Source organism: Ceratotherium simum, chromosome 15, assembly GCF_057802395.1.
Source record: "Ceratotherium simum simum isolate JZ-2026a chromosome 15, ASM5780239v1, whole genome shotgun sequence".
NCBI lineage: Eukaryota > Metazoa > Chordata > Mammalia > Perissodactyla > Rhinocerotidae > Ceratotherium > Ceratotherium simum.
Window position 1 is genome coordinate 3,858,058 of NC_141914.1, and position 25,076 is coordinate 3,883,133.

The 25,076-nt window shown below is 45.4% G+C and overlaps 1 protein-coding gene across 9 annotated transcripts in view; it reads left to right on the forward strand.

Annotated features, from left to right (window-relative positions):
* The window catches only part of ST3GAL6 (ST3 beta-galactoside alpha-2,3-sialyltransferase 6), a 78,430-nt gene extending 55,043 nt beyond the window's left edge, over positions 1-23,387 (forward strand). For all 9 annotated transcript variants that reach the window (XM_087439492.1, XM_087439489.1, XM_087439485.1 and 6 more), the window contains 7 exons: positions 1,324-1,427; positions 2,672-2,735; positions 14,899-14,994; positions 17,988-18,174; positions 18,275-18,412; positions 21,788-21,940; positions 23,268-23,387. In XM_087439492.1, coding sequence (XP_087295618.1) covers positions 1,324-1,427; positions 2,672-2,735; positions 14,899-14,994; positions 17,988-18,174; positions 18,275-18,412; positions 21,788-21,940; positions 23,268-23,354 — 829 coding nt within the window. In that variant the 3' untranslated portion in view covers positions 23,355-23,387. The remainder of the gene's footprint in view (positions 1-1,323; positions 1,428-2,671; positions 2,736-14,898; positions 14,995-17,987; positions 18,175-18,274; positions 18,413-21,787; positions 21,941-23,267) is intronic.
* Positions 23,388-25,076: the final 1,689 nt, after the last annotated feature.

Here is a 25,076-nt window from a genome sequence, read left to right on the forward strand (position 1 = left end):
CCTCAGGGTGCAGAGTCATCTGTGGGTCACTTCCCCACAGAAGACCCAGAGAACTTGAGTCTCCTCTCAGTCTTAAGTCAGGGGACCTGTCGCTTCCTCTTCCCAGAGCGGATCCTGCGCTTGGGGATCAACCCCAAAATAGAGATGATCTTTCAAGGTTGGCTGGACCCCCGAGGCTGCTGTCACTGTCACAACTGGGACACACGTCAGGTCTCAAGCGGGAGGGGCTGGTCTCTCGCCTGTTTCCTTAGTGTGAATCCGTGTGAGTTCTTAGCTCAGCCTAAGATCCTCAGCTCCTGTGACTTGCCCGCGGTTAGTGGCTCCTGAGTGGCAAAGCCAAGACAAAACTGAAGCTCTTTCAGCCTCCTCCACCGCTATTTCCATTTTGTCATGCAGCCTCTGAAGCCCCAGGGGCGCTCTGATCTCCACCCGCAGTTTTTAGTCTAAGAAAGGGCAAAGCTGAAATGGCCGGAGAAATGGGGTGCTGTGTGGGGGTCGCAGTAAGGGTTAGCTTGATTTGCTCTGCAGCGTCCAGTCCTTCCGGTGGGTGAAAACAGCATGTTAATATGAGCTTTAATACCTGTTCCTTCTCTAAAATTAAAAAAACTCTTATTTTTTCTATTTCATAATGGTCTCATAAAGAATGAATTTGGAGTTTAAATTCATTCAATCATTTATTAAACACGTGTTTCCTGCATACTCTGTGCCAGCGCTAAAAGTGAAAGAAAACAGGCACACCCTGCCCTCGTCAAACTTCCTCCCTCGTCTGAGGGTGCCAGATCGGGGCAGGGGCGGCCTTCAGCAGAGCAGTTCTTGTTCTCGAGTAAATCTGAATCTAGTGACCTCAGGAGAGAGTTTGGTCCTAGCTGCATCCACTTTTTCACTTATTTTTATTTTCACGGCTGACACGATTCCATAGATATGGTACTTTTTAATTTGGGAGTGGCTTAGCATCAATACTTTCATCTTCCGTTATTCCTTTGTTTCTTCCTGTAGATGGATTAACTTTTTATCACTTGGTGTTGGTTTGTTTTTACGTTTTGTTCCCTCCTCCCCAGCCCCCCGAAGCTGTAACATAATTTTGGTTCCATGACCTAGAAAGTATTTCCATTCCGGTTGTAAGTTCCATTGTATATCCCATTCCATGGAATACTGAAATGCTGTTTAAGACAATTTTTAAAGAATTTTTAAAATAGTTATACATTCATACATAGTCAGTATAGCAATATGAACGATGCACTACAGTTGTTTTCAGTTGTGACTTTAAATGCCTGCGAATATTGTGGGTATTTGGGAAAATCATTCTTTATCCTTTTCTTCCAGATTTCATGAGTTTCACCCTTTTCTGTGTGTAGCTGATTTTAAAAAGATTGCTTCCTTGTATGGTGGCGATAAGTTTGATTTGCCCTATGGGATAAGAAATTCAGGTCAGTAATATTCTTCTTATGCTGCCCTATAAATATGAGTGCTGTTTGATGTGAACCACATGTTTATGTAATTTTAAGGCCTTTTAATCTTTCTGCTTCATAATGATTCCTAAAGGGTATGATTTTGGGATGGGATGAAGGGAATTAAGTTTTAATATACAAATCCCCACTCCCTTTGAGATAGTATAGAATAAAAGTGGTAGATTTTTTGTTGTTGTCGAGAAACTGCTTTTTACTTCTGTTTTGCCACCCTCTTATTTACGAGTTCTGATGTCTTACTTTATTCTGATTTAGAGTTAGCAGGATAACCCTGTGGGTTAACTTCCTCCCATCTCCCATTGCACCTCTTTACTTGGAAGTTTTATTTTATTTTATCAGTAAGGTCTAGCTCCTTGATCAATCGTTTAATTTAATCAGTGGATATTTTATTTTTGCTAAATTTAATGAAAAGTACTCCACCTACTAATGACGTAACACTTTTCCCTCTGCTCGTTGAGAACTCATTGGCTGTACACAGCTTTACATTCTAGATTTTTGTGTGTGTGTGTGTGAGGAAGATTAGCCCTGTGCTAACATCCATTGCCAATCCTCCTCTTTTTGCTGAGGAAGATTGGCCCTGAGCTAACATCTGTGCCCATCTTCCTCCGCTTTATATGTGGGACACCACCACAGCATGGCTTGATAAGTGGAGCATAGGTCCGCACCCGGGATCCAAACCTGTGAACCCTGCGCTACCACAGCGGAGTGCGCACTTAACCACTATGCCACTGGGCCAACCCCTATGTTCTAAATTTTTGAGAGACTCTTAAAGCCCAGGAGGTTATGAGCCTACATTTTTCTGAGTTAAATTTTGCCTATTCAGCTGATCCTCTGTGTGTGTGTGTTAAAATAATATTGCAGAGAATCTGATAATTTAACAGGCTTAAACTTGCTGACTGTTCATATCTGTACTACTGTCAGTTTCATCTGATATTGCTAATTTTTAGTTATCTTTTTATGCATGTTTTCAGATTAATCGTCTTATTTTTCTGGGGTTTTTGGGACGTGTCCTTGGAGCATTTACCATTTTGAGTGTGCCTATCGGGCAGCACTGGCTAATTGCAGTTGTATCCTTAATTTTCACCCCAGAATAAATCATTTGTGGCCATACCAGTTGGAAATGGGTTTGGGGGAGGACACTGTGGCTTGCTCTGTACCTAAGAAGCCATGATCCTTTTACTCATAATCTTCCATTTGTTTTCTAGCGGAACATTTTCGACTTGCTCTGTCAAAACTGCCGAGTTGTGATCCTTTTGACGAGTTTGACAAGTGAGTTTATTTCCTTGCTTCTGTTTGACTTTTAGCTAAGGTGGTTCAAAATATACACCCCAAGGGATGTAAAATGTATTTATTCAGGAAAATTCCGTAGCATTTGCACATAACTAAAACATCTAGCATTTATCTCTGTGACACTTGAAATAAACAAACTACAAAATTAATTTAGAAGCTGCAGGATTAGTTGGCTCAAAGTTTACAGAGTCTTGACAACAAGCGATGCTGGTCCTAAGTCAGGACATTTTTACCCCACATTCATCTTTTCTAAGTTGTTGTTCTGAAGAATTAATTCACAACCCGTTACTGGGCTCACAGCCTCCCTCTGTGGCTGTTTCCCACACCTCCCTCACATCCTCTGAACCGCTCATAACGATCTTTTCTGTTTCCCTTGTGAAGAAGGTTGAGTACTGGACTCCAGAAGCAGCTCTCTTCCTTTTATTTGGGATTATATTTGAGGAAAGCAAAGAGCTTGCTTAGATATATGTTTTCTGACTACAAAAGGTAATTTCGTTTTTAAAAAATTTTGGTGTCAATTTACCCCTAGGAATTGAATTGCCAAAGATAGATTTCTTGGCAGGTAGACTTATTTTACAGAATTACAGTTATTTCACAAAGTTTTAAGCTACACTTTAGAATTTGGTTGCTGGTCCAGTGGGATGATATGGGTCGTCTGTAGATATTAAGCTTCCATTAAAAGGAAAATGGCAGACTTAGCCCTCTTGCCCAAGGAAGCAGAGGTGCTGTTCGGTGGGTGCAGAGATGAGGGCACTGGACAGAGACGTGAACATGGAGCTAGTTTACAGAACAGAGCAGGAGGAGCAGTGCCAGATTTTGTCTGAGTTTGTCTCATTTTTCTTGTTTGGGGCCCATATGATTGAAATGTGGATTATGTAATACATGTTGGCTCATTTCAGTTTGTATTTACTTGTTATAATTTAAAACTATGCCATCAGACTAGTCAATTTCAGTTTTTGATTGCTTATCGACAGCAACCATGTATGTTCCTTTCTAACCTAAAGTTTATGTAGCTCTCATTTGCAGAATATTGCTTTGTGCAGACCTTTGGCATACGTGCTTTATGTCAATTCTCTCTAGTTTTTACACCACCCTGCAAAGTGTGCTTGATGATCTCTACTTTTTAAATGGAAACGCTGAGGCAAGGCAAACATACGTAGTTTGTCTAATCCTGGCTCTAATGCCGCAGCCAGGATGAGAACCTGGGCAGGGCCCTCCAGTGCCTGGATGTCTGACTTAAGAGTGATAATGGTTATACCTCAAGTATTTGCAGCAAGTGTCTGCAATTATTTGGAAAGCTCCTTGGCCCTGTAAATGTGAGCTGTTGTCAGGATTCTTGAGCGTATGTGACTAGAAGTTTCGTTTTTGCCTGGTTTTTATCCTAAAAGTAGACTGTGATTTATGTAGTTGCTTTCAGAACCCCTTCTCACACAGGTGTTCATCATGTGTGTGCCTCAGCCAGGCTGGTTCCTCTCTTCTCGCTGTTCCCCGCCCATTCCCACTGTCACGGAGAGTGCCCCCTACTTGCACCGTCAATCCTCGAGTCAGCATCACTTGTATTGGGGAGCGGTGGGTGTGGGTGGTGAGGAGGGCGTGAAAATCATGCCGATCACACAAGAGGCCTTTAGTCTGAAGTTGTCAAGAGACTGATGTCGAGTCAGTGTGCAGTCAGAGACGTCAGATACAGGGTGATGGGAACTATCCTGTGGGTCCCCTCAGAGCGCGCAGCAGTGCATGGGTTAGTGCCATCACAGACGGTCAGCCTCGCTGGACTGCTGTTGGACGTGTGCGCACCTGTGCCCTACAGATCCCAGACAGGTTATTGGAAAGTGGATAAGAATATACTTGTGACACTATTATGTTCTATTTGCATATTGACTTTTTGGATGGTCGTGTAATAATTAATTTTATCCATATTTTAAGTAAGTCATTCTACATTTGTCTGGAACCCACTGTATAACACAAAGAAAATAACAGGCCAGCCTATGCCTGAGAAATACATTTTAAATAAATTCCAGAAAGGCAAAATGTACTGAACTGCCTATTCTTCCCCGAGTCAGCTCAGTTTGTGCCCAGGTGACCGTATACACCTCCCACTTCTCCTCTCGTGTTGGGAAAGGTGCTGTAGAGGAAAGAGGTCTGAGAAAGGCCCTTCTCACTCAGGCGGAGGGTTTGGACTGCGCTGGTGGGTGGGTCCTCCGCGAGCCCGCAGACTGTGGATTCAGGAGCTGGCCAGGTATGCGAGGAGGGAGCCTTGCTGGCATAGGCTCGCTTGCTCTTTGTGTGGGTCTGCAGGTCACAGGAGGGGCTGAGGTGAGATGCACCTTTCAAGTCCCTTCCTCTGTTGGCTGCTCCACCAGCAAGACTCACGTGGCTGCCGGCCGTGGTCTGGGGCGGTTCTGTCTCTGCTGTGCTCTGGAAGAGGCTGGGTGTATGTTCGGGAGCAGCAGCTGGGCACAGGCCTTCTTCCCCGCCCCCCACACTTTATTCCCCTCTGTCCTCTTTGTCCTTTCCAGAAAGGTTCAGAAATTCTTGTTGTTGCTTCAAATCTGAATCCTTTAAGATTCTGCCAGGTGTAAATCCTAGTTTTGTTCAGACACCTTATTCAGCATGCCTGATGCCCTCAGCTGGGATGGATTCCACTGTGAATGGGAAAACTAAAAGTCTCAGTTACATTGACAGATGGGAGTTTTCTTCTTCTTCGCAGTTGTCACGTGAGTGAGGGCTGCAGGTCCATTTCTGGCTGGCCCAACAGCCTGATCTTCATACACAGGCCGTTCCTCAGCACTCAGCCTCCCACTCATGGTCCAGTGTGGCGGCTGGATCTCTATCAATCCTATCCACATTCCAGCCAGCAGGGAGGGGCAGAGGAGGGCATGCCTCCACCATTTAAGACTTGTCTCCTCCTTTAAGGACATTTCCCAAAAGTCACATGTATGCTTTCATTGCACCGGTGATGGGCAGGAGTCTGTTGGTACCAGCTTGTGAGAACTGCAGCTCTTCCCAACTCCATGTTCAGTGCCATCAAGGTGGAAGCTGGAAATTAGCCGTGGTGGGAGTATTGATACCATGGAAACTGGCAAACAAACCAGGGTGCCCCCATCACTCCCACCCCAAGAGAGCTGGTTGTTAAACATTGGCTAGCAACCACTGATTATATCCCGTTGGCTAGGGGAATAGTCACAAGGCCACACCCAGCTGGAAGGTGGATTGGACAATGTAGCCTTTATTCCACGTGGCCGTGTGCCCACCTTTAAAAAAAAAAATGTCTGGGGCCGGCCCGGTGGCATAGCGGTTAAGTTCCTGTGCTCTGCTTTTGTGGCCCGGGGTTCGCTGGTTCAGATCCTGGGTGCAGATCTACTCACTGCTCATCAAGCCGTGCTGAGGCGGCGTCCCACATACAGCAACTAGAAGGATGTACAACTATGACGTACAACTATCTACTGGGGCTTTGGGGAGAAAAAAAGGAAAAAAAAAGGAGGGATATTGGCAACAGATATTAGCTCAGGGCCAATCTTCCTCAAAAAAAAAATGTCCTATTTTAAGGGACAAGGAAATATGAGTTTTTTTGCGGGGGGCGGTGAGGAAGACTGGCCCTGGGCTAACATCTGTTGCCAATCCTCCTCTTTTTGTTGAGGAAGATTGGCCCTGAGCTAACAGCTGTGCCCATCTTCCTCTATTTTGTATGTGGGACGCCACCACAGCGTGGCTTGATGTGTGGTGCTCTGGTCCGCACCCAGGATCTGAACCTGCAAACCCTGGGCCGCTGAAGTGGAACTCGTGAACTTAACCACTATACCACTGTGCTGGCCTCATGGAAACATGATTATTGAGGGGCAACCAGCAGTCTTCATCAGTAGCCCCACCACGTCCCTGGCCCCCCGTCCCTGTGCCTGGTGACTTTCAGGATCCTGAAGTCATCATGTAACTCTACACCAGCCCAGCTCTGCGCTCGCAGCAGCCAGCAGGGTTTCTCTCTCGGAGAACTGATGTCCTGTGGGCGCTGTTGAGACGTCCTGGTGTGTAGATCATTTTGAAGTGGCATCTCGTGTGGAGGTCTTTATGCCATCCTTGTAGGTAATGATAGTGAAGTAACTCTGAGGCAGAGAGAGCCTTTTTCTAAGGTTAACACCATGAAGAACCTGGGCCAGAAATACCAAGGGTAGAGAGTGGGTGTGTGTGATGGGCATAAGACTCCATGTGAACGAGCCCCAGCGCTGTAACAAGTCCACGCTTGTTCTTTGCTTTATCGCCCTCCCCTTCACTAGCCACTCCCCCTCCCCACCCAACAAATAAAGCATCTGTTCTTTTTCAAAATTTTTGGTCCCCTAGTAATAATTATAATAACTTGCCTCCCCTTTTGTAATGATGTCTGTTAGAAAACGTTCAGCTTATAGAAGACTGGCTTTTCCCTCTAATTTTGTGACAGGAGTTCTCTGTGTTTTCTGTGAAAAGATGATACCAAATGAAAGGATATGTGCAGGACCTGTTTTATCTCATTATTTTACTTAGTTATCTTTTTGGTATTGTTTTTTAACAGACAGTGTAATCTAGGACGTTTTCCTTCATGCTCTTCCTGAGTCTCTTCTGAGCAGTGGCCCCCAGGTCGTGGTGGGGGCGACACTGAAGCTGCTGAGTTGTCTCCTCGAGATTCCTGGTCACCTCAGCCAACCTGCCCCTTGCCGTGTTGAGTGCCCTGAGAGCCAACCCAGCAGCAGAGCCGAGACGTCCTAGAGATGGCCAGTGGCAGGAAGGATGGGGTCAGCTAGTCCGACCCTCATTTTAAGGATGAGAGCACTGAGGTCAGAGTTCAGAGGTCTCCAGACTTCCCCTGTTCTCCAGCGCCTCCTTTCCCATTTTAACCAGCAGAAAAGAGAAAGAAAAGGCTCCAAAATCGAAAGTCTTAAACTAAGCATCATCTGAAGAGGGAGGGATGAAGAGAATTCTGGAATTGTGAATTCCTTTGGATATGTTCTTTAGGATTTCCAGGGCTATGAATCTCCGCATTATTTAATATAACTTATGCCGTTATCCTTAACCTCAAACCGTTTTTAGCAAGATGATCTTTAATGCTTTTACAGGGTCAAACTCAAACATCTCCAGGGTACACGTGTAAATTTATAGAAAACACGTAGATGTTAAATAGGGGTTTTTTTCTCTTAAAGATACATGATCTTGATAGCATCTTGTCTGAAGAGATACTACAGAAAAACACATTCTTCTTTCGTCAATTCTTACTCTGAAGATCGTGCGTAATAAATGTGCCAAGTGCCTTCTGGTTCTGTCTCTGAGCCAGCTGATGCTAAGTATGGGAAAGAGAGAAAGTCTCAGAGAAATGTTGAGAAACTATATTCTATTTTTTTGTTGTTGAGGTGAAATTCACGTACCATAAAATGAACCATTTTAAAGTGAACAATTCATTTTAGTGCATTCTCGATGTTGTGCAGCGACCACTGCTAGCTGGTTCCAAAAAGACAAACCCTGTTACAAAATGATGACAGCGCCCTTGTCATGCTTGTTTGTTTCTTTTCATGGTCTTCCTTTCATGGAAACACTCAGACTCACTCTCAGACCGGGACTCTGGCAATAGAGGAGTGATAATAAGAATAGAAAAGGATGACTTGAAAATGAGATTTTTTGGGGGGAGGGGTAGTAAAAAAGGGGGGTGAGACAGCGAGGAGGGGCCATCTAAATCGAGGGTTTCAGCAAGTCTGAAAAAGCACTAGAGCCAGCAGGTCTGCACTGACTGCTCTGTGACGTGGGACAAGTTTCCAAGTTCCCAAACCTTGGTTTCATGCAAAAGTGGGGGTGGAATTATACTGTGCGTTATGCCAATGTCAATTTTAGTAGTTAATAGTTAAATCAGTATAACCACTGGAGGAAACTGGGTGAAGGGTACAAAGGACTTCTCCGTCCTATTGTTGCAACTTCCTGTGACTCTAGAATTTCAAATTCAAAAGATGAAATTGAAAATATATGACCGCACCAAAAGTTATCCATGAATGTTCACAGCAGTGTTATTTATGGTAGCACCAAAGGGGAAAAAACCCACATGTCCATCAGCTGCGGGATGGATAAACTAAATGTGGATCCATACAATGGAATATCATTCAGCCGTAAAAAGCACTGAGGTACTGACACAGGCTAGGACATGATGAACCTTGAAAACATTATGCTAAGTGAAAGAAGCCAGTCACAAAAGACCACATGCCATCTGATTCCATGTATGTGAAATGGCCGGTACAGACAAATCCATAGAGACAGAGAGTAGATTAGTGGGTGCCAGAGATGGGGGAGGGGAGAATGGAGAGCGACTGCTACTGGCTTTGGGCTTTCTTTGTGGGGTGATGAAAATGTTCTGAATTAGTGGTGATGGTGGCACAGCTTTGTGAATATGCTGAAACCCACTGAATTTTAGTATTTAAAGGGTGAATTTTATGGCATGTGAATTATATTTCAATTTGAAAAGTAAAAACCCTTAAAAAAGGGGAAGTTGAGGTGGCCTCTGAATTCCACTAGCCTCTGTGTCACTCTGCTCAGAGGGCACCGTGATCCGCGCCGAGAACAGACGGTTTGGGGTGACAGCTCTGGTTCTCCGACGCCTTTTCTCCGCGCTGCTGCTCTGGCTTTCTCAGGACTCGGGTGCCTCTCCTGATTCTCCAAAGCGCAGCGCACACAGGGGGTCGTGTTGAACACACTTCACTAACGGCTCAGGATCCTTCAAGTGCATTGCACGCATCACAGAAAGGCAGTGCTTAAGGCGTGCCCGTGTGTGGAGGCCCCGACCCTCCCTCCCGAGCTCCCGCGCACCAGCGTGCGCCCGGGCCCGGGGTTGCTGCTTCTGCTCCGTGGGAGCACCTCCGGCCCCAGCAGAGCAGCAGACACCCCGAATCACAGGACCTCAGCCCCCACTTAAAATGCACGAACCAGCTCCCCAGCCGCCCCGCCGGGCATTCTGCAGGCACGCCAGACGCTGTGAGGCCCGCGGAGGTGGTTACAGAGTAACCACACACGCACGTCTCCCCTGACGGGCCACCCGCGCAAGTCAGGTGCCTGCCAAACGCACGGGGTCCGCGACAGCGGCCTGGCTGCCCACCCAGGCGGATCCACGAGGTCAGCCTCAGCAGAGCCGGGCAGAGCGGCCGCCAGCGGGGTGGGAGCGTGGCCGCAGACGAGCTACAAAGCAGAAAGGAGTCAGAAGCCAGCAGTGTGTCTATCAGAAGAGCCCCGACTCGCAGGGTTCTCGACGCCCGCGCCGCTGCTCTGCACCCCCGCTGTTTGGCGGGGTTTCCTTCCGGGGCAGCGTTTTCAGCCAGGAGGAGAACTGGAGGGACGGTGTGAGGCTGCCTAACCGAGGGAGCCACACGTGTGAGAGGCGCGGGCTGCCCCTGCCTGTTGTGTAGCAGCTGCTGCGGTCAGATGCTGCGAAGATAAGCCCTGGTGCATGCAACGAGAATAACAGCCCTCGAGACCTGGAAGTTCCCTCACTTCATAAAAGGGCAAACTGAGATCCGAGAGGTGGAGTCGCTAGAAGGAGGTCCCAGAGGTGCGAGTGGAAGCCGGAACTAGCAGTCAGGCCTCCACAGTCCATTGCACAGCCTTTTAGGATCTGCTGGCTGCAAGTGACCCTCTGCCTGATTATAAGTGATTTAAACGAAGCCAACATGTGTGATCGCCCATGTTGCATAGGCGTGTGTGTTCAGCTCTGCGGGTCTGTGGTTTCAGCTTGCAGGGTGGGCCGCATGTGGCTGCACAGACGGGGTGGCACAACTCCAGGGGTGCCAGTTGATGTGTGTTGTCTGAACGGCACACCCTGCAGTGGGACTGTGTACAGCCTGCGTGTCTGCATGGCGTGGCTCTGATTAGGGGCTTGAATGAGTGGCTCAGTGGCGTCAGGGCAGCTTCTCTGGGGCTCTCTCTGTCTTTCCCTCTTAGTTGCAAGATGGCTGCAGCTACTCCCACCTCATGTAGTCACATGTTCACGTCTAAGCAGAAAGGAAGGGTGCATACAAAAAGAAGTGTTCTGCTCAAGCCGTGCTCTTCTCGGGGTAAAACCTTTTCCAGAGCATCTAACAGAGTTCCCTAATATCTTAATGCCCAGGGTGGGTCATGTGGCCACCTCTAAACCAACCTGTTGGCAGGGGATTGTGCTCCCCACGAGGGCTTGTGAAAGCAGGACTCTGCTAGCGAGATTCGAGGGGTAATTCGTGCTGGGAAGGGACCAGTGGGCTCTGCTACACTGAAGATGGAGTGATGTATCCTAACGCATCTGGTGCTGAAGGAAACACGGACGTCAGGGCGCATTCGGAAAATAAGACGATCACAGGTCATCTGAGATGGGCAGTTCACGCCTGCTCTCTCCATGGCAGTGTGGTGGTGTTTCCCCCTGCATTTGCCTGACTTGAGGAGAAGCGTGCCTTCCCCTGGGGTAAGTGCAAGCTCTTCCCGTTACGTCTTAGCAGCTGTCCAGGTCTTCCACCAGCAGGGGCGCGCACTCTGGAATGATTTTGTTTTCTGGGGGAGCACTGGGGGCAAGTGCACCCCTACCTGTTTTCAGGGAGGGGAGGAGGAACTGATACCTGCCTCTCTAGATGCAAAGCAAGAGAACGACCCCCACGCTTGCTGCAACAACCAGACCAAATGCCGGATGCACACAGCCTGTGAACCACGAGGTTTTAGACTGGAGGACACAGATATATCAGTGATTCAATTCCCGCCCTCCAGCGACTCACAGTTCACTGCAGCCATTTGTGCATGAAAGTTGTGTTAACTAAATATGAAGTCACGCAGTCACCCAGCTGACACTGGAAGTTGTTTCACACCTAAGGCAGAGGGGAAGCCGGGAGCCCAGGCTGCAGGGGGGTGGACAGGGGAGCCAAGGAGAGGGGCCTCACTCCTGTGGTAATATGTGGGTGCCTGCTGGGAGAGGGGGGAGCAAGGAGTCATGAGGAGGGTGCTTCAGACACTGTGTCTGTACCATTACGTATTTCCACTGTGGCTTCCAGCTGCAGATAAGATGGCATTAGCAGAGAGTAGTCTTAGGGAGACCCCTAAAGGAGTTTCTAGTGTTATGGCTGATCCTCAGAGACGTGTGGGTCTTTGCAATATCCTCACCAGGAGGAAAGTGAAGTTCCATTGACAAGATTTCCTTTCAAGGGTGTCAGCAAACTTCTCCTCTGGCAAAGTGCCTTCCCTCCTTCTATCTACCCATACAAGCTGACAGAGAAGAAAGTGGAAAGTGAAATTCCTAAAAATGTGGTGACCACTGAACTCAAGGCATCTTTGGAATTGGAGTCCTCTTGACGGAGGCAGTGTCTATATGATTTCTTTCCATTTTCCCTGAGTCTTTGAACCTGTGGGGACCATAAGTGGGAGGAGGCTGGAGAGGCTGGCTGTGAGGAATGACCCTCTCTGGAGCTCATCCTTGGGGCTCCTGTGGAAGAGATCTCCCTGCAGTCCTCGGCTCCCCCTCTCCTCTTCACTGGGAGGCACAGTCGGGTCCACGGGTGGAAATTCAGGACCTTGAATCTGAGTGGGGTCCAGGGATGGACACACTAGTATGACAGACGGTGGCAACTCTCATTGTGATGCTCTTTGGCCACATGCGGTCTAGGGCTTGATGACCAACCGTGATCTCGCCAGACAGATGACATTGAGATTCAGCCTGTCGGTTCATTGCTGAGCAGTGATTATGGAACTGGCTGCATCTGGGGCGGAGCGGAGCTCCCCCTTTCTGGGGTCAGCTTCAGAGATGAGGCACATGGCTCAGGAGTCCTTTGTTGAGGCTCCATGTGAGAGCGCTGGGGCAGGCCTGGTGGTGCTGTGCTCCTGGCCCTGCCCCCGCATTTGGTGGCGTTGGAGTCAGGCAGCCTGGTGTCAGGCTGGGAACCCCAGGCCAGGATGGATGCTGTAGCCCCTGGGGCCTCTGGACTCAGGGCAGGGCAGCCCTGTCCCTCAACAGGGGAGTGGCCTCCAGCCTCCATTCAAGGGAGAGGGTTAGACTGGGTACCATAATTATGGATGTTCCTCCTCTACCCTCACACAGGAACAGAGCTGCTATTACAATCCACCCCCCTCCCCGTTCCTAGCCCCTCTCTGCCTCGTGTCCAGCCTTGCTTAGCATTCCTGTGGGGAGATGGAGCCTGTGTCAGGAGCTTCAGCCACTGACTTGCATTAAACTCACCCCAAGGTTATAGAATGAAAGGCCAAGCAAGCCGTGCATGTGGGAACTGCCCCTGCTGTAGAGCATTCCTGGGGTGGATCTGGTGAGGACCATGATGACCAGTGTACCCGGAGAGTAGAGGGTTTGAACATATCCCAGTGTTCCCGTCTTCTCCACGCCACCTGGCCCACAGCAGAGTACCTTTGATAAAGTTGCCTTCTGGAATTGGGATTAATGTCAAACTTGCATATAAAATCATCTAGAGAGATGTTACTTTCATAAAGACAAATAAACAGATTTAAAAAGTAAACATCTCTGTAACACATCGTGACACGTCCATGACAGGAGGCTTTGGGGCACATCCTCAATGGGGTTCTGTTGGACAGTCTCTCCCCTTGTCCTTGCCACTCGTGAAACTCTGGCTCTTGCTGTTTTTGTAACAAAATAAATGCCGATTGAGACACACTCTCTAATATTTGAGCTAAGAGTCCCAAATTAAAATGTGTAAAAAAAATGTTTTTAAAAAGTTTCAAGTGTTGGGGCTGGCCTGGTGGCACAGTGGTTAAGTTCATGCTCTCCCCTTCTTCAGTGGCCTGGGGTTCACGGGTTCGGATCCCAGGCACGGACCTATGTTCTTCTCATCAAGACATGCTGTGGCAGGCGTCCCACATACAAAATAGAGGAAGATTGGCATGGGTGTTAGCTCAGCAACAATCTTCCTTAAGCAGAAAGAGGAGGATTGGCAACAGATGTTAGCTCAGGGCCAATCTTCCTCACCAAAAAAGAAAAGTTTAAAGTGTTAAAAAGTTATCAAATAAAAATAGATAAGCTAAACAAATTCTAAGTAAAAAAGGTAAACTTCTGTGTATAGGAATGTGTACAGTGTCTCTTCTTAACTTGACAGGGCCAATGCTTGGCTCTCTTTGACGGTTCCTGCATTCTCTGTGTTTAAATATCCTAGAGCATTTGTGCAATTTCACTACTCATTGATTTCCTAAGAGCCTTAGGGTCTGGAGTTCATCTGCTCTGCGGATTGCATGGTTCCTAGAGACACAGTTTTCTCTTTACACTTCTATGTTATGAGGGCCCTGGAAGGAGAGTTTCAAAGGGCTTCCCCTCTGAAGTTTTGTCTCTAGAGGAGAAGGACATGTCAATTTTGTCATTATCCAGGCCTGGCAGGTGGTGATGAGGACCGGCAGATGATGGGCCAGGCCATTTGCCAAGAACTGACATACACAATCAATGGTCCTAGGCTGATCCCTGCCAGCAGTAGGAAATCCCACCCCGTGTCCTACTTTAAAGCTCTTTGCCAGGGACAGGGAGTGAACTTTTCATTTGTATTGGTTGAGCTCGAAGGACCAGGGCGTGTTTGGGACTTGAAGTGAGCATGGGCAGGTGCAAGGAAGCTGCACTTTCCCCACCAGATTCCAAAGCATGTGTCTCCACACTTATCAGATGCAGCAGCAACCCAGAGCTGGAATCTCAGGGGAATGGGTAACGCTGGTGAAAATGTACACATATGTACCGTCAAGCACATGTGTGTCAATATTAACACACACAATCCTAAGTCATGGGTGTTTTTGTAGTCCAAAGGTCTGGATCCAAATCCCAGCTTTACCTCTTGGGAGTCTGACTTTGAAATGTTACCTAACAGTTTTCTGAGCCCCTTTCTTCACTAGTAAGATGGGAATATCAGGCCTTCTTATCTCAATGTGGGGCTATGAGAATCAAATGTGGGAATGTGTATGGGCCAATAAAATTTCATAGTTGCTAATGATGGTATACTTGTGATGGAAGGTTACTTCTTGACTCTGTATCTTTCTAATACATCCCTAGACCTGTAAGTCGCAATTGGTTCTTTTTCTGTTTGTACAACAAGTAAAATTTGGCACTGGGTTCCTGAAAATATGAATGGGTTCTTGGACTCACCCAGTTTTGTAAAAGATGGCTCAACCTTTCCCTTGTCTGTTTGCCCAACAGTGTGCCGTGTAAAAAGTGCGTGGTGGTTGGTAATGGAGGAGTTTTGAAGAATAAGACGTTAGGAGAAAAAATTGACTCCTATGATGTAATAATAAGGTAAATATATTTCCTATTTGCTAACCTGGAATTGTTTCAAAAGAATACGGTTTCCTACTTTAGTGCGGCTGCGTTTTAGAAGGAAGAGGCATTGCTTTGATGTGTGTGGGTACATTACACAACCTGGTCTCCCACTTGCTGGCCAGAGGAGGCCTAGATTTCAGGTCATTCGTTCAGCAAATATTTATGAAGTCCTCTTGATATGCCAGGCACAGTTGTAGCCAGAGGGGATAGAGCCATGAGTAAGAATAATGTTCTTGCTCCCTGTGGAGCTTCCATTCTAACGCGGGGAAGAAAACAGTAATAATTAAATAAGGAAATATAATAATAAATGCCATACAAACAATTAAAACATAATAATAGGGAATGATTGAGTGGCTACTTTAGAATGGATGACCACTTGGAGGAGGAGACAGCTAAGCTGGACCTACGTGACCACATAGTCCCAGCCATATGAAGACTAGGGAAAGCAGCAGGCAGAGAGAACGTTTACTGCGGGTCTTCAGGTGGATACGGTCCTGGGTTTGGGAGGAGCAGCAAGAAAACCAGTGAGGTAGGAGGGCAGCAGGCTGGGGACATGGTGCAGTCAGAAGCTGAAGAGGCAGGCAAAGAGCAGGCCATGAAGGACTTCGTAAACTAGGTTAGAGCTTGGATTTTATTTTAGGTACAACAGGAAACTTTTGAGGATTTTTAAGCCAGAGAGCAATTTGATCTGGTATGTCTTTAAAATATTCTGGCTGCAGCATGGACAATGGAATGTGAAGGACAAGGGTAGACATGAGGAGGCCAGTCGGGTGGCTGTATTCAGGTAGATGACGGTGGCTTGGAACAGGATTGCCATGGCAGAGAAGGAGGTAAGTGGATAGACTGAGATATGTTTTTGAGGTACAGTTATCAGGATTTGTTGATGTATTAGATGTGAGCAGAGATGGGAATAAAGGAAGCAAGGATACCTCCTCTAGGTTTTCAGTTTAGGAGATTGGCTGGATTGTGGTACCATTTATTGAGTTGGGGAAGACTAGGGTAGGAGCAGGTTTAGAGGAGAATCAAGATTTCTGTATGAACATGTTAGATTTGAGATGCTTATTAGATTTTCAGTGGATAAGTCGAGTAGGCAGTGGGATAAACGGTTAAAGTCTTGATGGCGAGCAGTCTATAAGCTGTATTTAAACGATGGACTGGGCAAGATTTCCCAGGGAGAGATTAAGAGAGAGAAGAGGGCCCAAGACTGAGCCTTAAAGTACTCAACACTTAGAGGTTGAGCAAAGAAAAAAGAGTAAAAGAGATGGAGAGGCTCCACCAGTGAGGTAGGAAGAGAGTCAGGAGAAGGTGCTCACAGTAGCCAAGAGAGCACAGTGTTTAAGACAGGGAGGAATCAACCATGTCCAGTGCTGGCGAGAGGTCATGCAAGATAGGGACAGAGTTCGCCATGGGGTTGGCAACCTGAAGCTCCTTGATTCTCTTGACAAAACAGACTTGGAGGCATGATGTGGGGAGAAGACTAACTGGAGTGGGTTGAGGATAGAATGACAGGTGAGAAAGTGGAGAAACCAGTACAGGCAACTCTTTTCAGAAATTGCGCTGTGGAGTTGAGAAATGAGATGGTAGCCAGAGATGGTTATGGAATCAAAGGAGGATTTTCTGTTTTGTTTCCTTTTATAACAATAGGAGATTCTAGAGTATACTGTAAACTGATGGAAATGAATAAAGAGATTAGTAGTAAAGAGAGGGGATGGGGTCTAGAGCACAAGAGTGGTTGACCCTCTGTAATGGAAATGAAACGGGGATTGTGGTGACAGCTACCAAGAGTCCCGTAGATGGAGTGGTGGGGCAAGGAGGACGTTTCTATCCCTATTTTCTCATTGAAAGGTTCCAGTCAGTAGTCATCTGGGGTAAGTTGTGTGTGTTGGGAATGGCTGTGACTCTTCTTTTGAAGAGTGGGAAGGCTTCACACTGGGGCAGTGCGTTAGGATGACCTGGCAGTGCTTGGGGGTTTGGTAGCTTATAAGCTGCCGAGGGTTTCTGCACAGCAAGGTCACTTTATGTTCTGTTTAATATCCATTTCGAGGAAGCTGTGAAAATTTATCACAAAACAATTTTGAAGCACTCACAAATTTCTTTACCTTTGGTGTCTAAAATCTGATCACCTAGAATCACAGCACGCCCTTGTGGGAAAATGCCAGAGGCACATTATGAAAAAAGTCATTTCAAGTGTTATTAAGACTGTCTTATATTACACAGTCAGTAGCAAAAGGGAAAACAGGATTTATCCTTGTAGGGGACACTGTTTTGGAAACAAAGCAGTCCTTTTCATAGCGTGCCTTTATAGTGTGTGCATAAACAGTGCATGTCTGACCTTGGCTTTGAGCGTATTCAAACCCAATAGTAGATCCTTTGTGGTTCTGTAGTTCGCTCTAGCAATAGACATTCATTTGGTTGAGACTGGGGTATAACACAGCAATTTTATATTGTTACTTTATTTCAGAGCGCAACAATTGTGATGGGTCTTCAGATCACCTTAACTGTGATTCTTGCCCGTCAGTCACTTAGACACGTGTCCATGTGCTCCATGACTGTGTCACCTTGGGCAAGTAACTTTGTCTCCCTGGACTCAGGGCCCTTCTCTGTAAATCCAATGGCTTCTGTCTAGATGTCCTCCAAGGTCTCTCTTAACTTTAGTATTCTGGGGTTCTGTGTTCCTATTTGTTTTATTTAGTCTTCGGTTTTCCTGGAGGTAAGACTTGATTATCAGGTGGCGCCACGATTAGTTTTCAAATACAAATGCAAGTTTCTGCCTTTGATCAAGCAGCTGCTTCATGGAAGGGAATTACTGCCTTGGTCATTATGTGTGAAAGGCTGACGGATGCCCGTTGGCTTCGGAGCCCTGGGAGCATGGCTGTTGATGTTGGTCCGGCTCAGGAGCCTCTGAGAACCTTGATGGGAATGGCTCGTCCTGCACTTGGTCTACATATCTTCTGTTTTCCTACCCACAGAATGAATAACGGTCCTGTTTTAGGACACGAAGAGGAAGTTGGGAGAAGGACAACCTTCCGACTTTTTTATCCAGAATCTGTTTTTTCAGATCCCAGTCACTATGATCCTAACACCACGGTGATTCTCACTGCTTTTAAGCCACTTGATTTAAAGTGGCTGTGGGAATTGTTGACGGGTGGCAAAATAGTAAGTCGGCAAAATTGATCTGCCTTCCGATTACCTTCAGTTTTTCTTCCATGAGAAAAAGGCAACCACAGTCTTTCATTTTCTGTATTCTTTATTTCAGAACACTAATGGTTTTTGGAAGAAACCAGCCTTAAACTTGATCTATAAACCTTATCAAATCAGAATATTGGATCCTTACATCATCAGAATGGCAGCTTATGAACTGCTTCATTTCCCAAGAGTGTTTCCCAAAAATCAGGTACGTGTTTTTCTTTGCACAGTTAGAAACTAAAGATCTGGCTGGGGTAGGACGGAGGGTCCCCAGGGCTCTCGGAAACTGTATGAGCCACAACTCCTGAGGTGGCTTCTGAGGGCCACGTCTGAGTTACTGAAATAAAATATCTGTGGATATTATCTTCATGTTTTTCAGGTTGGGAGGAAAAGAACCTTAAGTGGAGGGGGTTTACTGCCCCTGCGGGGCCTTTCTGGGGTCTCCTGCAAGCCCAGTGGCTCATCCTTCATAACCCCGTCTTCACTATTCTGCAGGGAGAAGGGTCTGACTGGGGGGTGACGGGCAGGCTGTACGCAGAGTAGCAGGCCTGGCTTTGGGACAAGGGCGTGGCTTTTCGGACTAAACAGAACTGTCTGAAGCACTCTGGTGAAAATATCCCAGGAAAGCCAGAGGAAGGACAATAAGGTAGTCCAGAAATGTTTCTGAGGTCATAGAGGAGACATTGGCACTGAGTTCTCAGGAAGTGGTAAAGTTAGAGCAATATTGAGAGCTCTTGAAACTCCAGGATCTTTAATTAAAAGGAATCTCGTTGACTGCGACTCTGTTTGTCAACATTCCCTTGAAACCAGTACTCTGTAGACCCTGCAGTGGCACAGAAATGGTTCCATCTGAAGCTTGAGTAGCTATGTAACATGCTACCTCAGCAGAAATGAGGTTTTCTCTTTTCGTAATCAGGGAACATCCAAAGAAATAAACACACATCATGTGTCTTTTCTTTAGCATGACGAAAACCTTCTGAAGTATTACATGCTTAAAATCAAACAACTTACAAAGGAATATAAAAAACAAAGGGAGTCAGTCTTTTCTTCTCCTTCCTGTATAACTCATATTATCTCCCAGGCTTTTTGCTTTTTATATCCTTCTAGACTATTTTCTGTGCATTTACAACACATACACTTTTTGTTCAGTATAATTGCTCGATATAATTGATTATACCACAGGTATTGTTCTGCTATTTATTCTCCTCCACTTAATTAACTATTCCCCTATTTATAGACACTTAGGTTTATAGCCAGCCTTTTTTCCTCTATAAATAATGTAGAAATGCATGAGCTTATAGAGATTTTCGGCACACCGTGTGATTTCTGTAGGATGGACTCCTGGAGGTGGAATTCCCAAGTTAAAAAGCATAAATACTTTAAATTTAAACCCTATTTCTTAGTTATTTTGAGGAAAGGACAGCTTCTGAATGTATGTTTTGTGACTTTTCAGCTCTTATTTTCCTGAGTGAGGTAAGATCAGATTTATCCCTTGCTTTTTGTTTTAGGTAGTGTCTTTAACTCCAAAAGCACATGAAGACCCTGCTCTTACTTAGAGACGATACTAGAACTAGTTGTAACTAGGTTAAAAGTTCCAGTAGGACATGGTGTTCCAGAAGCCGAATGAGAACACAGCTGTATTTCAGAGGTCAGCCATTCACAGACCATAAACCCTGGTTCTGGGAACATGGAGGTCATGCTGGTGACAGGGACGATAATGAGAAAGAGGAGGAAACCTGCCGGAAATGGGTTAGAGAGAACATGGGATGTGAGCAAGCGGGGGCAAAGCTTTAATGGAGTTTTGCCAGGAAAGGGAGCAGAGAAATGGTTGGAAGAGGATGTGGGATCAAGGAAGGTTGTTTTTGTCGTTGTTTAAAGATTGATGACATGTTTGTATGCTGAAGGGAACAGTTTGATAGACGAAAATATTGATGATGAGAGGAGAAAATGGATAATGGTAGGAGCAAAGTTGTTGAGAGAAGAGATGGCAAAAACAGTGCACGAGAGGAGAAGTTGGCTGTGGGCAGGAACAGGCACATCCCGCCCGTGGAGGAGGGGTGACCACTGAAAATATGGGTGGAGGGGAAGGTGGATTTGGAGTTGCAAAGATGATGTAGCTCTTGTCTGCTTGCTTTTGTTGTCTTAGAGAAATACGGATTAAATTGTCAATTTAAAGTAGGAAGGAGGCTGGGCTTTTGGATAGAAAGGTATAAACTTGTCATTGTGGAGAGAAGGAATGGAAATTTACTTGGGGAATGTAGTGGATTTTTGGACACAGCAGATGCCCCCTTGAGAGTTTGGTCACAAATGTAACGTGTGAACAGGCAAGTGTGTTGTTTTCTTGCCCTGTTCTGCTGCTCGAGTGTGGGTTTAACCAGGGTGAAGCTTCTGTCAGCTGATAATAAAGGTTCTGTGGGTGACGGTGGAAGAGAATTGAAAGTCTACCTAAGGGAGTGATTCTAATGACGGAGGAAGAACTCTGAGGTGTGAAGGGAGAAGTAGAGGACATGGAGAGGGACAGGAGCGGGGAAAGCGCTGGGGCCAGTGAGGCTGGACGACTCCTAGGTGTTCAACCCAACCCTTAACTTCCTCTCCGAGCAGATGGTGAAGGCTTGCGCTGGAGCCATGACAGTGCCCGGGGTAAAGAAAGGCTTACGCAGGAGGCTGTTGGGGGTTCAGACACGCTGGCCTCCTGCAGTTTATTTGATTTATTGTGCTGCTTTGATTTTCTTCTTTTCCTCAGAATCATAATTAGTCACATGTAATTTCCATGGGATCTGTAAGAAACATTTAATTGAAAGGAAATCTCCTTCAATTGTGTTAAAAAGTTTAAGATATATTTTGTTTTTGCCGTTGAAGGCCATCCTACTGAGAATAAAACCTTTGAAGACCCTCCTGTCAAACATCTATGACAGCATTTTTCAGGATATACGTATATGTGAGGGGGTTGCTTGGTTTCTTTCTTTCCTTTTTTGTTTTTAAATTGTTATGATCCAGTTGAGATTGTGACGTCGCTACGTACACAGCTGCACTCTTCATCTTCTAGTCAGATACTTGCTGTTACAATTTGTCATTGAAGTTGATTGAAGTTAGTCTTTCCCTAGAGCTAGTTAAATTATTAGGATTATAAAACAGATTTATTTTAGGGCTAATTTATATGAAGCCTTTTACCATGATCCTATCCCTTAGTAAATGAAGCTGTCCTTACGTTTCATACGTGGGCTCAAAATTCTCAGGCTTTGATTTTCCCACAAGGAGGCTGACACAGCATGTTTTTAAAAATAAGGCAGCAGCATCCTTCTTGAGCTTCCCAGTATTCCTGTGTTTGACATTGAACTCTGGGCTAATTCTGCAGTTGTTGTAGTTGAAAGACTTGCTACGACTTAGTGACACTTTCTATTCTTTTCAGAGTTAGGGTATTCATTGTTAGTGCTTGAGCCTTAGGACACGATGAGGGTTTAATTATTTCTGTCGTGATTAAATATTCAGCAGTCCCTATTTTATAAGATTAGGCCACTCAAATATGCTTTGGAAACAAGTATCGTGTTTGGATTTTTTTTTTAATTCTCATTTCCCTCCCCAGAAACCCCAACACCCGACGACAGGAATTATTGCCATCACACTGGCGTTTCACATCTGTCATGAAGTTCATCTTGCTGGTTTCAAATACAACTTTTCCGACCTTAAGAGTCCCCTGCACTACTATGGGAATGACACCATGTCTTTGATGAATCAGGTAATAAATACACACTTGGTAATCTTTGATCTTCAGGGTGGGAAAGCCCATATTCTCTCTTCTGTCATTTTACTGCGGGAACAGGTTTTGAGAGGCTGAGGGCTTGACAGGGGCTACAGAGCTAGACATGCCGAAACTAGGACTCAGGCCCAGAGTTGTTCTTACTATAGCAGCCATTCCCAGTCTGGGTCTCAGACCCCTGGGAGAACCTCGCAGATATTGTCAAGTGCCACCAACCCGTCAAACCCAAGCCTTATCTCAGATACTGAATCACATGTGCACTATTTAAATATAGACAACGTGCTGTTTGAGATATTACAATTCACCTAAAACCATCACCATGCTTACAGTAAATATTTTCATGTGTTTTTTCAGCTTAGTACATGAGAAAGTCTATAACATGAAGATTCATGGTCAAAAGGTTGCAAACCTTTATACTAGACCATGCTTCCCATGAATAGGGATCAATGGTGGTAGATTTGATCCTTAAGATTTTTATTTTAATGACTGTATGGGAGTTTTCTATTTTCCTAATTCTAACTTCGATTAGTGGCATATCAGAAGTGACAAGATTAAAATGTTATGTGTATATTTTTCATATTGAAATATGGTTTGCTGTAAAGTATACGGATATATCCTATGAAATCAGTGCCCTTCAATCATCATCCCTCAATACGACATAAGCTGAAGAAGTGGATTATTCAGGTTAGACCTTAACACTGCCTTTCTGCCCCACCCCCTCCCCCTGCCACGTAAGACACACACTGAGTATTCACGAGGTAGGTGCTGGGACAGATTTCAGGCTCATGTCGCCTCAGCCCTAATCTTTCCTGTAGCACTTGTGGTATTTCTAGAGTCATCTAAAGGATAGAACATTACAACAACTTCCTGAGGAAAATTAGGATATCCATCAGTGGAACAGAATTATTCTTTAAACACATCTTAAACTGAACATGGCTTACCATCGTTTCTTATCTCTGATTTCTTGTCTGAGTGCCCGGTACTGCTTTTATTAAAGTGAGCCACCCATTCTGACTTACACTTTTGGTCTAGATTTATACCATAATTCAGCAGACCAGGGGATGCTGTGAGGGAGCCTCTTTTCTCATGTCACGGTTTAAGTGGAAAGAGTGGGTTCTAGGGAAAGATCTGGCAAAAGAATGAACCAAGAAAAAGAGATCAGAAAGGTCACAGAAGTTTTCAAGTCCCTGCCACTTTCACTCGAGTTTCTTCTTCGGAAGCCTTTTTGATGCGGCGTCTTCCGCTGCTGCTGCTGCTAATGTCTGAGACTGGGACAGATGGTAACCGTGTCATTTCTCCTCTTCAGAGTGCCTACCACAATGTGACTGCAGAGCAGCTCTTCCTGAAGGACATTATAGACAAAAACTTTGTAATCAACCTCACTCAAGATTGACCCTACAGACTCAGAAGATGATGCTAACAGTATTAGTTTTATTTTTATACTGCAATTTTTAGTTTATTTTTAAATATGTTGGATGCACTCGTCAAAAAATTATGTATATTGTCTGTTGCTGCCTGGTGATTCATAACCGCCAGGTTTATTTCTGTGAATATATTTATGAAAAACAAGATATGTTTAATTATCAGGGAAATAACTTTTGACATCATGTTTTTAAAATAAGCTAGTTTTCTGAGGTGTTTTTAAACGTTTTTTTAATGGCTAGTTCGTCTTAGACTTTTGAAGGGATGTGATTTCCTAATAAGGGGATTTAGTTTACCACAATGAATTCTGAATGTAACATGACATTTTGAGAGGTGCATTTGGCTGCTGTAAATTGGTGGGGAATTGGCACATGGTTGTGCCTGGATATGGAAATGAATCACTTCAGGCCAATATCTGGATGATTGTTTAAATCCTTTTTGTTCTATCAGTGGAACTTGATTGGAATCTTAAACCAGCCCTGAATACAGTAGATGGTTAGGGAAACCTACCATCATACTGGTTTAGTTAAGTGTTTTTTCCTGCAATTAAGCAAACCATTACTGATTGATTAATTTTGTAGAATGAAGATGGTGGTGTTTTTAAGTTGAAGGAAATAGGCTAAACATGAAATTCTGGATGAGTAAATAACCAAAGAATGCAATTACTAATGTCGGGTGACTGTATTATTTTAAGGAAATAAAAAGTTTAACTTTATACAAAGAAGCTGAGCCAGGCAAACTCAAGGAGGAGAAAATTCTTAAACATGATTTTTTGCCCAGTTTATTAAATTTTGAAAGGTTACTATTCGAATCACATTAGGAAAAATAAAGACAGAGTAAGTAAACTCTTAAGAAAACTCAAGCTGTTTTTGGATTTAAATGGTATTTTCATTAAAAAAAAAAAAATCTCAATTGTTCACGTAATCGCATCTTCAAATGGAAAGCTTACCTGGCTCCCTAGCGTGCAGCACACAAGGAGCCTACGGGACACAGACAAGCCAGTCCAACACGTGGTAAGCTGGTCTCTCTTACCATTTTAATATAACCAAAGGCTATGGGGCATTTGGGGGGCGTGAAGGAGAAAGGAAGAAAACAGTAGAAGTTCTAAGAAAGATGGAATTAAGAGCTCTCAGAAGACGAGTGAGTTGAAGGAATTGATACGCCTGACCAATTATCACTGGGAGACAGTGGTAGTATTACTGACAACCAACCTGCCTCTCTAAAGAGTGTACAGGCGCCGGCCCCGTGGCTTGGCGGTTAAGTGCGTGCGCTCCACTACTGGCGGCCTGGGGTTTGGATCCGGGCGCGCACTGACGCACTGCTTGTCCGGCCATGCTGAGGCGTCGTCCCACATACAGCAACTAGCAGGATGTGCAACTATGACATACAACTATCTACTGGGGCTTTGGGGAGAAAAGGGGAAAAAATGGAGGAGGATTGGCATGGATGTTAGCTCAGGGTTGATCTTTCTCACACACACACAAAAAGAGTGTATAAAGGGTGAAATATTAGAGCAGAAACAGAAACCAATGAAACACTTAAAAGCAGTGTGGGGAGGAGAAAACTGGTTGATTTAACCTAGATGTAGACGTCCAGTGTGGACTGTTCTGTTTACACCAGCATCTGCTGGCACAGCAGCACGTCTCCTCTGACTCTGTAATGACTCGGAGGGGAGAAGGCAGGTGCAGACTGG